The following is a 12,183-nucleotide window of genomic DNA, read 5'->3' as shown; positions in this document are numbered from 1 at the left end:
GCTCTGTGTGTGTGGTCAAATCAGGGAATATGGTGAGAAGTCCCAAACTGAGGAGTCTTGCAAAGGTTGATTGCAGCTCTTGCTAGTGAGTGCTTCCAAAACCTCTTGTCCTGCACACAGTGGGGCTTCTGACTGCACAAAGGAAGCCTCTGTGGCCAGGGGCATCTCAGAGTGCCTAGGCTGCTCATGCTAACCAGTGTTTGTCCTGCATGATGCATTCACTGCTTCTTCTCAGCCTCCTGCTGCTGGCTCCCCATCTGGCACCAAGGAGTGAGCACCACCCTGTTTCTCATGCCCACCTTTCCCAGACTGGCTTGTTTTGGGGATGGACAGGATTGCACTTCTGGGTGCATTCTCTCGCACAGTTCCTTCCTTTGTGATCCAGGTAGCTGCAACCACAGACACACAAAAAGGGAGCAGGGAGAAGGAAAGAATACCAAGAAGGAAGGAAATGTCATAGGTACAGATGCAAAGTGTACGCAGGCTGCTGTGGGACTGAGGCTTGGGGTTTCAGCACCGACAAGTTGCTCTGCAAGGAACTTCCCTTGCTTGGGAGACCTGCACCAGCACAGGATTGGATAAGTGCTGCTCTTGTTTCCTGGACTGGCTGTGCCAGCCAGTTGGCAGGGAAAAAAATCCAAATAGATTGCAACTGCAGCTTTTGATGGTGTCAAGTGAATGTAGCTTTCCTTGGTGTTTTGTTTCCAATGTGGCAGTGTGCATGCAAGCACGGCAGCCACACTTGTAGCTTTCTGCCAGGGCTGTGGCAGCAGCTGAGTTCTGAAAGCTGGGCTCTGGGTGCTTCTGAGTGACCGCCATTGGCAGAGTCCAGGGGTTTCCAAGTTTGCTGGGGCTCTGTAAATCAGAGAGCCTTCGCATGCTGTGACTATCAAGGTTCAGTGCATCACTGTAGCTAGCTAACATGTGCATGGGTTTAGCAGCCACTTGGTGCGGCTTGGTCAGCTCCTAAGGGCTTGCTTTCAAATCATTGCAGTGCATTTTTCATCTCCTACTCTGAAATTTGTCTTTGTTCCCTGATCAAATATTTGGGAGCTTTTCCTTAATTTCAACGCAGCCAATCCATGTTTGCCTTTGCCCACATGCGATGCTGTGCCACGGCTCCTGTTCCTCGCTCTGCTCAGTGTCAGACTTTCTCCATTTCTCTCCCTGTGATGCACAGGCAGTGCTGTGAGGCTGACGGACTTTCATGATGAGAAGGAAAACCGCATTTAAACAGACCCCAGCGTCATCAGATCTGAGATGTGGTTTTATTTCAGCTTCAATGCCCCTCCTTTCAAGGCCGCAAATCCCATTTACAAATGCACCCAATCTTCCCCTCGTTCACGGTGCTTTTATGGCAGTGTAACGCCGCGTATTTTGGTGACACCACTCCTGATGTATACCACAGTGAATGAGAGCAAAGCCTCGTTTTGTCTCTGCCTCAGTGAGCTGAGCTGCCTGCCCGGCACCCCAGTGCTTGCCCCGCACTCACAGCTGACCTGCAGAGCCGAGGTCACTCCATGTGCATCCCTGCTGCTGGCAGGCAGGTGCAGGTATGTGCTTCTCAGGGGGTACAAGGGTTAATCAATGACTCCTGGAGTCTGCTTTGCACGTATTTATGTTCACCTCCTCATCCCCAGCTTGGCAATTATTCACACAAAATAGAATATAAATCCCGGTGACCAATTTTTCTTCTAAAAATTTCACAAAGTAATCAAATCCTGAAGTGCATATTCTCTTCCAGTGGTTTTATCAGTAAATCACATTTTTATCATTTATCAGCAAAAGTTAGATTTAAGCATCCTCACTGTAATGTTTGAAAGATGAACATTTGTTTCGCTGGGTACTGTGCCAATCAATAATCTTCCAGCTTGACTCAGCTATCAATTATTGCCACAATTATTTGTCTAGTTGGATATTTAAAATGTCATCAGAAAGAGATGATTACATATTCCAGAAACCGAGGCGCTGTATAATCAGATGAACTGAATCCAGTTAAATGTAGTGTGGTACTAACCTGTCCTTCAAAGCTGGCTCCCGCCACCGCTACTGAAACAACAGCTTTCTGCATTATTGTAAGGAAACAGATCTTAACCTTGGGAGAGTGTGTGTTATTGGGGTTGGGCAGTACTCGGGCAGAGGAGACCTTGTGAGCTGGGAAATTGAATCAGCCGTGCTGACATAAAGGAGGGTTTTCGGGGGAGGGCTCTTTTTGCTGGATTTCATCTGCAAATCTATAAATAAGAAAAAGCACTCTTTATCTTCCTTTCCATGAATTTAAACTCCCGAGCCTGAATCCCCAAATTTTCATATGCCCTTTTTTGCATTCCTTGACGTGATATATGTATGGTAAATACTCTCCCTGCCCTGGGAGTGCAATAAAGCTGTAGCAATCCTTGCAAGTCTCACATCCTCCAATTCTAGATATTCTCAGTGTTATATCATTTTCAGCTTCAAGGATATCTTATCTGTGGAGAGGAGATGGAATAAACTGGAAGAGACTGGACAACTTTACGACACCTTTTGGTCCTATTTGCAAAGCAGAGAAAAATTTTATTAATTCTACTAATAGGTGCTTGTGCAAGTGATGGAGAAAATGCGATTGTATCCGACTCAACACTTGCTGTGCTTGCAACTCTGTGGTGACATTGAACTTAGTGAGGGACAGAATAAACCTTTTCCTTCCAAACTGGTGATTTGCAGCCACAGAGGTTGTTTTGGGGGACCTGCTTTTCCCTGACTCACTTTGTCAGGATGGTTTGCTGCTGGCTAAACACCATTGCTTTGAGAGTGAGAGGAAAGTGAGCCAGAGGGGAAGGCTAGGCGAGGAGGGCCAGAAGGAGTTCATTTTTAGAAGGAAATAATGGAACGGGGCTCTCCAGGGGAATGATGCTGAGTCTTCACATCCCCTTTACTAAACTTAAACTACAGGCCTGCTCTGAGCAGGAAGCCCAGAGTGGCAAGTAGGTGACTGGGGCTGTGTCACTCTGACAGAGCAGCTCCTACTTATTGAGAGCAGACAGATTTGTTGTTGCACTGTGGCCCAACTCCACAGCCTTGAAGCTATCCCTCCACTCCTCAGCTGTCAGAGAAAGGGAAAACTTAGCATGCCAAAAAGTGCTACAGAAAGACAGCCAAAGAAGAGGTGTGGAGGAGGTGTGCCTCACTGGCAGCGGTGGGAGGCTGCGTCCCTCCTTCCTCACAGCCTCTGTCACCCTCTCTTCTCTTGCCCTGCTCTGGCAGGGGTCCTGTAGCTCTGCACAGTCTTGGTGTTCATTTCTTGGAAGGAAACTTTTTGAAGCGTTCTCTGCCTTTTATTCAGACTTAGTCATACGGCTGTCGGAAGGGAAGAGAGCAAGAAGAGGATAAGGGAGCCAACAGAAATTAGAAAAGGAAATAATTCATCATGTATGATGTGCATCAGTGAATAAAATTATTTGGAATATCTCTGTGGCAATATAATTACCTTTTATTTAGAAAGTGGGCTATTAACTTGATTGTCCCCAGCAGCCATTGGGTAAATGTATAACTGTGGGCCACTGGATTGAGGCTTTGCCCAGAGCCAGGATGGGCTTTGGTGCCTCTGTGGATCAGGGCTCCAGTGAGGTCTTTGCTCAGTCCCTTCCCAGCCCTAAGCCCAAAATAACTTCTTCCAGCTGACAGGCTTTAGGCTTTGTGGTAGATGGACCTGGTTTCCTCTGACTGTCCCAGTGGTGATGCTGGTGGGAGGCTTTCAAGAGCGACAGCTGGAGAAGCTGAAAACAGCTTTTGAAGGAAGAAATGAATGACTGGAGACCCTGCCCTTAATTGTATCCATTGGAATGGTGAAGTGATGGTGGCTCCACCTTGGTTTTATTACTGCTGTTGCTTTCTAAGTTTGGGTAATAGCTTTAGTAGTGTGGCATAGTGTTTTGGCGTGGTTCTTCTTCAAAAGAAGTATAGTCTGTGCAACAACGACATTGTTGGGACTTTGTGGAAAACATTTTGCCGATCTTACTAAAATAAGTTCAGGAAGTCGAATTTATATTAAAAAAAGTCTTTTCAGGAAGGAAAAAAACAGCTTATGAATTCATTTCAGTAATGACTACTTAGTGTTTATCATGAACCGATAGGTAAGTCATGGCAGAAAGGCAGCTGGGGGAGCAAGTCACTGAGGATCCCACAAAGCAAAACATTTTTTAGATGTTTAATGTGAACTCATTAAACTCATGTGAACATTGGTTCCAGGAGCCGACATCTGTCTGTTCACAGCCAACGTGAGCTTCCTCTGCAGAACTGTATTTTTTTAAATACACGACAGTAGCAGTGCTTCTCAATTCATAAACAACACTGTGTTGCTTTCTGGAGACTTTGGGAGCATTTTCCTTTTCTATTCAAGCTAATTAATCAGGATCATTAATCAGGATCATCGAATCTCAGTTAAGACTGAGAAGTGAATTTGGACTTGCTTTGGGCTAAAACTACTGTGCTAAAGGAGTGAACCAGCCCCAGCACTTACTGAAAACTGTGATGGTAAAATTCACAAAGAGCACTGGGAGTGATAAACAGAAAAGTTCAGAAAGTTCTCTGTAGTACATAAATGCAGCCATAATAATAATAATTATTAGTAATCACTGGAACAATATCAGCACTGTTGATAAGAACAACACAAGCAGCTGCTTATAACTCGTTAATATGGACCATTAATATTACGCCTCCTGTAACCTGGAGGGGCATGAGGAAGGATGAGGGTACTAAGGAAAAGCCTGTCAGGTCAGTTTGTTTCCCACTTGTGCTGATGGTGTTGACTGCTAGGAGAAGGTGAGTCATGAGGCAGCCCACGTGTCATGCTGAAGGGAGAAGTGGCTACCGCAGACAAGACTGGACCCACTTATCTCCTGTCCCTGCTGAGCTTCCTGTGTCCCAACGGCTCCGTGTCTCTTGCTTTCGGTTGAAGGAATTTCAACAGTACAGATTTCCAAAAATGAAAAAAAAAAGAGAGATTTGACAGGCCAGATGGAGGAGAGCTGAATCAAGTACAAGTGGTAACAATTAACTCCTCTTTCTCTTCCCCCCCTTTAAATAGCATAACAACATTTATCAGTCCAAAATTCAAGCAGTTAGTTGACATTAAAGCAGGATGAAGAAGTCTCTGGGTTTGGCTCGAGTTGTCTTACATGGCAAGCAGAAGTGAGGGAGGTGCTTGCTGCAGGTGCTCTGGTCTCTGTCTGATGGCAAAAGGTCTCAGGCTTGTGCTCGAGTCACCCATGGGACCTGCAGTATGGCAGCACCCCTGCGTGTTTCTTGAAGCAAGCACAGGAAAACAGAGGGTCTGCAGAGCCAGGCGGTCACCCGAAGGTGTGATGCTGCGTAGCTGTTTTGCCACTTCTCTTCTCCAAAGCGCCTGTGTGTCCGGAGAGCAGCTTTTCTGGATCCAACCCTGACTTTTGAGAAATGGAGGAAGCTCTTCCAAAACACATTGGCTCGCACATGCAGATTATTCCATTACTCACTTGGCAATGGTTGGAGTTGGGCGCCTTGCTCCAGAATGTGTTTCACTCCCAGCAGTGGCATCTAACTGACAGCTTCTCCTCCCAGCTGGTCCCTTCCCCAGCCTGTGTCTGGCACGGCTGCTGGTGCTGCGGGCACGGCCGCAGCCTTGTGCTGTGCCCAGGTGTCGGGAGCTTGCTGGGTTACTCTGTGAGCACGGTGAGGAAGGATCAGCTATGTTATTTTTGTAATGTAGAGAAACCTCTGAATGCTGAGAGCGGGCATATCTTCCTGTTTTATTAACTAATTGTGCCAACTGCCCCGAAAGGCACTCAAATGCCAGTATCCATTCCAGTCATTTGTTAACAGTTTTTCAGATCGGAATCTAAATCTGTTGCGCATGTGTTCCAACTTAATTCACTTCTGTTGGGGCCGTGGAAGGTAGGATCTGTTCCAAGTGGCATTTTAGGTACTACATGGTGCTCCTTAGAAACGTGATGTGGTAGCACTGGCTGTCTGTGGGCTGGGGTGCTCAACAGGAGTACATCTGTGGTCATGGGTGAGCAGTCATTGGTGAGACCCACTGGGTTTCTGCCTGGCTCTTAGTGGCCATGCATTCCTGTTCGCCACGGGGTGTCCCAGTATAATCTCCATGGGGTTGGGAAAAACAGGGGTGGGGTGTATTGGTTCAGGATTTGTGCATGACATCCAAGACACCACCTCCTGTGGTTCTGAGGGTTTTGTGCAAGCCTGCAAGCCAGATCCTTGGCACTGATGCCACCACAAAAAGCAAAGGGGGAATGGGGCTGCACCATGCTTCTATGCTCCCCATGGGGCCTGGGGCCAGTTCCCAAGAGGTAAGGGAAATTGTCAGTAAGATTTTCTGGGAGGAAAAATATGCACAGAGAACTGTAAATGGTAACTGGAAGCTGCTTTTATTCTGATCTGACCAGGAAGGAGAAGGCAACCTTGGCCAAAAAGCTGTAAATACAGGTGTTCCTGGAGAGCTCACAGCTGGGCTTAGGCAAAGGGAGCATCAAGGTAGTGGTATTTGATCAATATTTCTGCTGAAGAGCTGGAAATGTTACATTTGTGTATCGTAGGCATGTGGTGACGTTTTTTCTATACCGTTAGTAGCTGAGGAGGATTTTATATGAGGTCCAATGGAGATAAATATTTTTTAAATGAAAAAGCCCTGAAAACTTGCACCCAAGAATTCCTAAATGTTGGCAAGTGATGCTTGTTCTTTATGAAGTTACACACTGGGAAAAGTGTCCATGTGTGGCTGGGTAACTGGAAGACCACTAGTAATGCTTTGCTTATCTGCTCAGGGAAAATAATTGAGGAGCTGGCTTGAAATTCAATTGATAAAGAATTAAAGCTAAAATACAATACATGCCACTCAAATTTATGGAATACAGATCTTGTCAAATAAACCTGATTTCATTCTTCAGGATGACAAGCTTGGTTGATAAATGCAGATGAAATAGACTTTGCAAGGTGTTAGACATGGTTCTGCGTGAGATGGAAGAGTAAGTGCTGTGTGCTATTGATGGCATAGGCAGGAGGATGGAGATGTGTGGTCTCAGGATGAAGTGAATGGGGAGTAAGTAAGTCCATGTGTTTGTGGATGTCTGCACTTGCATGGAGCTACAGAAAATTATCATAGAATCCTTGATACAGTCCTTGATATCATAGATACCTTGAGTTTGAAGTGACGTTAAAGCCCATCAGCCCCAACTGCTGTTTGCCTTGAGCATCTGGGGATGGGACATCCTCACCTCCTCTGGCAGCCTGTGCCAGCACCTGTTCCACTCACTGAGTGAAAAGCTGTGAAAACAAACAGATTTTGGAGAGGGACTGGGAGGGGCTCAAGCTTTTTCTTTCAGAAAACTTAATGTGCCATGTTTTCTGTGTGCTTCCTTGGTTATGTGGGGGGAACTGTGTATACCAAGGTGCTTTCCAGTGGATCACCAATAAGCAAATAACAGGAGAGAAGGGATAGAGGTGGAGCCATGGGCTGGGGTAGTGGCATCCTGCTTCACATCCAGGTTTGGGACACTCCTGTAAGTCTCTTGGAAATTGTTGGAAAACCCTAATGGCAATGCAGAACTGTTTTGTCCTACCACACTGCCCTGGGGGAAGGTGAGGCAAGCTATGAAACAAAGCATCCACTGGATCCCTTCCAGCCTGGGCTACTACAGGAGCACAACCAGGCATGATGGGTTGGGATAAAGGGAAGGTGAGACGCCTCCAAACCCTCTGTGTTGCTCATGTCTCTGCTTGCCGGTAACAAGCAACCAATTTCCATAATTCTTACAGATTGGCAAGGCCTGTATTAAGCTGGTCAGTCCATAGCCTCCATAATTAACCAAGCACTAATAGACAAATTAGAAATGGTGTCTCTTCAAAGTAGGAGGTGGAGGCAAACCACAGATTTTAACCATTTCATTGCTTTCTTTTATTGCCCAGCTTTATGACACTCTTTCGAAAATGGTCGGTTGTTTGAGATTAGGGAGGTTTTGTACATAAACATTATTTTAAATTTAAATTATTGTCTTGATTACCAAACATGGACGGCAAATTAAAAACTTGTTTTTCAGGAAAGCAAATGAAGAATAATATTACATTTTACACTCCACTAAATCAATGTAGCCCTAATTTTACCGTGCAGGAAATCAATTCTAGTCTTTATAACAGTCGAAGATGTTTTGAACAAAGTAATTTTGCAAATTATGGCAAGTAACACATTTATTGATGACTGTAGTTTAGGAATTTAGAATTTGTGAGCACAGTAATATAATAAGGCTGTACTGGCAGGAGCTGAGTGAAATACAGATTATATGGTGAAACTGTAATGCATCATTTGCTATTAGTGGACTGGTAATAATTACTAGTTTCAAAGCAGCTTTTTCCATGTAATCTTTAGTCTCAGTCGTAACAGCCCTTCTCATTGACATTATGATTATGCTAGCTGCCCTTATGATCTGGAATATCTAGTTGATGGGAATACTAAAATGTGATAGCAAGCACTGTATGTTGTGTCCTCATTATAAGATAAAATGCTATTTTCTCTGTGCTAATTCATAAAATAGAGGAACAAGGTAGCCTTACTTTGTCAGTGCATTGCCATGATGTGTGACTTACAGTGCATCAGGAAAAACTTCCACTCTGTTACAGCAAAGCAAGATGAAATTTTCATGTTTATTTCCTTCCTTCCTTCCTTCCTTCCTTCCTTCCTTCCTTCCTTCCTTCCTTCCTTCCTTCCTTCCTTCCTTCCTTCCTTCCTTCCTTCCTTCCTTCCTTCCTTCCTTCCTTCCTTCCTTCCTTCCTTCCTTCCTTCCTTCCTTCCTTCCTTCCTTCCTTCCTTCCTTCCTTCCTTCCTTCCTTCCTTCCTTCCTTCCTTCCTTCCTTTCTCTTTCTCTCTCTCTCTTTCTTTCTTTCTTTCTTTCTTTCTTTCTTTCTTTCTTTCTTTCTTTCTTTCTTTCTTTCTTTCTTTCTTTCTTTCTTTCTTTCTTTCTTTCTTTCTTTCTTTCTTTCTTTCTTTCTTTCTTTCTTTCTTTCTTTCTTTCTTTCTTTCTTTCTTTCTTTCTTTCTTTCTTTCTTTCTTTCTTTCTTTCTTTCCTTCTTTCCTTCTTTCTTTCCTTCTTTCTTTCCTTCTTTCTTTCCTTCTTTCCTTCTTTCCTTCTTTCCTTCTTTCCTTCTTTCCTTCTTTCCTTCTTCCTTCCTTCCTTCCTTCCTTCCTTTCCTTCTTTCTTCCTTTCTTCCTTTCTTCCTTTCTTCCTTTCTTTCTGTCTTTTTCTTCCTTTCTTCCTTTCTTCTTGAGCTCACAAATGAGCAGAGTGTATGTGAAAGCCCAATTGAATTTTGCTCTAATTTCAACAGATTTAAGTATTTATCTGCACTCGCATGCCTGGCACATAGCAAGCACTGCGATGCATTTTATTTGAACGCTGGCTGCAGTTGAAGGACGAGATGTCAAATATTATTCCAAGAGCTTTTAAAGTGGCTTAAAGTGTTAAATGCCTGCTGGAGATGGCCAAGGTGTGTTTTACTCACCCAATTCAGATTGTCAGGCCAAATGTGTAATGATGGAGGAAGCGGGTGGCTGCAGCATTTCTCTGCTGGTGGTGCTGCTGGTTGCCTCCCTGCTGTTCCCATCTCACCATTCAGCTCATTGTATGACATCTGGATGAAGCTGTTCTCCTCAGCGGAGATGGGAAACAAGACGGTTGTGGATAAAATTATGTTTTCTTTCCATATTTGCTTTTTTTTTCCCTCTTTCCTTTAATTCCCATTTCTTCATACTAGGCAATTGTGTTAAACCTTATTTGGGTATCTCTCACATTGTCTCATGCTGAGATTTACCTGCAGAGGTTTGGCTGGAGCTGGGAGTCCCCTGGGCACAGCTTGCTTGGGCACAGGGAAGACCCTGGGGGTATTTTTGTTATTTGTACTTGGCAAATCTCAGGGGTGTTTTTTTTTTATTTTTTATTTTTTTTTTTTTCTAAATCACTGAAATAGCATCTCTATAGAACAGCTAGGCAGGACTGGAAATTATTTTTTGTGCTCATCTTAGCTCTTGTTGCAAGTTACCAGCATTGAGCAACAATTGCATACAGAGATGGAAGTTGCTTATGCACAAACTTACCAGGACTGATGGAAACGTGCTCATTGTCTCCCTGTCTCCCACTGCTCTTCCCTTATGCCCTCAAAAAGTTATTGATTTCTCTTGCTTTTTAATATCATCAGGGATTGCTTTCTTATGCCATTATTAGCTTGCTTTTTGTTTGATTATTTATTAGTTGATCACTCCTTTGTAACGCCCATGTTATCTCCCAAAATAAATGTCCACGTACAGTGTGCTTGCTCCCTGCTGCCATGCCGTTCACCAGCCTGAGCCCATCTGCAGTGCTCCAGCCCACTCCCTGTTTGTATGCAACTTTCTCCCTGGTCCGGGCCCTATTCCACAGTTCTGAGTTCAGTTCTGAGCTGGGAAGTGGAGTGGAGCTTCCTCCAGCCCTGAATGCTCCCCTCTCCCCACTTGGCTGTGGCCTTGTGTGGTAGGACAGCTCAGGCGTGGATGCGATTAAACATTTACGCTGCTGTTGTGTTGTTTTGCAGGTAAAGAAGAGCCCAGCAGCTACACGTGCACGACCTGTAAACAACCTTTCAACAGCGCCTGGTTCCTCTTGCAGCACGCACAGAACACACACGGCTTACGGATCTACCTAGAAAGCGAGCATGGCAGCCCCCTGACACCACGGGTTGGTATCCCATCAGGACTAGGTGCAGAGTGCCCTTCCCAGCCACCTCTCCATGGGATTCACATTGCAGACAATAACCCTTTTAACCTGCTCAGAATACCTGGCTCTGTCTCGAGAGAGGCGTCAGGGCTGGGAGAAGGGCGATTCCCACCCACGCCGCCCCTCTTTAGCCCTCCCCCGAGGCACCATTTGGATCCGCATCGCATAGAGCGCCTGGGTGCCGAAGAAATGGCTCTGGCCACCCATCACCCTAGTGCCTTTGACAGGGTGCTGCGACTGAACCCCATGGCAATGGAGCCCCCTGCTATGGATTTCTCCCGGCGGCTGCGGGAGCTGGCCGGCAACACCTCCAGTCCGCCCCTGTCCCCGAGCCGGCCCAGCCCTATGCAAAGGCTGCTGCAGCCCTTCCAGCCTGGCAGCAAACCCCCGTTCTTGGCCACACCACCTCTTCCTCCTCTGCAGTCCGCTCCTCCTCCCTCCCAGCCACCCATGAAGTCCAAGTCCTGCGAGTTCTGTGGGAAGACCTTCAAGTTCCAGAGCAACTTGGTGGTCCACCGCAGGAGCCACACTGGGGAGAAACCCTACAAGTGCAACCTGTGCGACCATGCCTGCACTCAGGCCAGCAAACTGAAGCGCCACATGAAGACACACATGCACAAGTCATCACCCATGACAGTGAAGTCTGATGATGGGCTCTCCACTGCCAGCTCCCCTGAGCCCGGCACCAGCGACCTGGTTGGCAGTGCCAGCAGTGCCCTCAAGTCAGTGGTGGCCAAGTTCAAGAGTGAGAATGACCCCAACATGATCCCCGAGAATGGAGATGAGGAGGAAGAGGAAGAGGAGGAGGAGGAGGAGGAAGAGGAGGAGGAAGAAGAGGAGGACTTGACCGAGAATGAGAGGCCAGATTATGGCTTTGGGATGAACCTGGAGGCGGCCCACCACCACGAGAACAACTCGCGGGCCGGAGAGGAGAGCCGGTCGATGCCAGATGTCATGCAAGGTATGGTTCTCAGCTCCATGCAGCACTTCAGCGAGGCCTTCCACCAGGTGCTGGGGGAGAAGCACAAACGGGGCCACCTCTCCGAGGCCGAGGTACACAGGGACACTTGCGATGAAGACTCGGTGGCTGGTGAGTCCGACCGCATTGACGACGGGGCGGTCAACGGCCGGGGCTGCTCCCCTGGGGAGTCTGCCTCAGGCGGCCTGTCCAAAAAGCTGCTGCTAGGTAGTCCCAGCTCCCTGAGCCCCTTCTCCAAACGCATCAAGCTGGAGAAGGAGTTCGACCTACCCACCGCCGCCATGCCCAACACCGAAAATGTGTACTCGCAGTGGCTGGCTGGCTACGCTGCCTCGCGGCAGCTGAAGGACCCCTTCCTCAGCTTCGGTGACTCCCGACAATCGCCCTTCGCCTCCTCCTCTGAGCACTCATCAGAGAATGGCAGCCTGC

At 46.6% G+C, this 12,183-nt stretch overlaps 1 protein-coding gene across 10 annotated transcripts in view; it reads left to right on the top strand.

The window, feature by feature from the left end:
* BCL11A (BAF chromatin remodeling complex subunit BCL11A) overlaps positions 1-12,183 on the top strand; it is a 59,993-nt gene that overhangs the window by 41,534 nt on the left and 6,276 nt on the right. For 8 of the 10 annotated variants that reach the window (XR_007375454.1, XR_007375455.1, XR_007375453.1 and 5 more), the window contains exon 3: positions 10,594-12,183. This exon is cut by the window's right edge. Coding sequence is in view for 7 of the 10 variants with exons in the window: in XM_048937681.1 (XP_048793638.1) it covers positions 10,594-12,183 (1,590 nt within the window). In the remaining 3 variants the exon portion in view is untranslated. The remainder of the gene's footprint in view (positions 1-10,593) is intronic. The other 2 variants (XM_048937680.1, XM_048937679.1) reach the window with 1 other exon arrangement.

The sequence above is a fragment of the Lagopus muta genome, chromosome 2, assembly GCF_023343835.1.
Source record: "Lagopus muta isolate bLagMut1 chromosome 2, bLagMut1 primary, whole genome shotgun sequence".
Taxonomy (NCBI): Eukaryota; Metazoa; Chordata; class Aves; order Galliformes; family Phasianidae; genus Lagopus; species Lagopus muta.
This window is presented reverse-complemented; position numbering and strand designations above follow the sequence as displayed.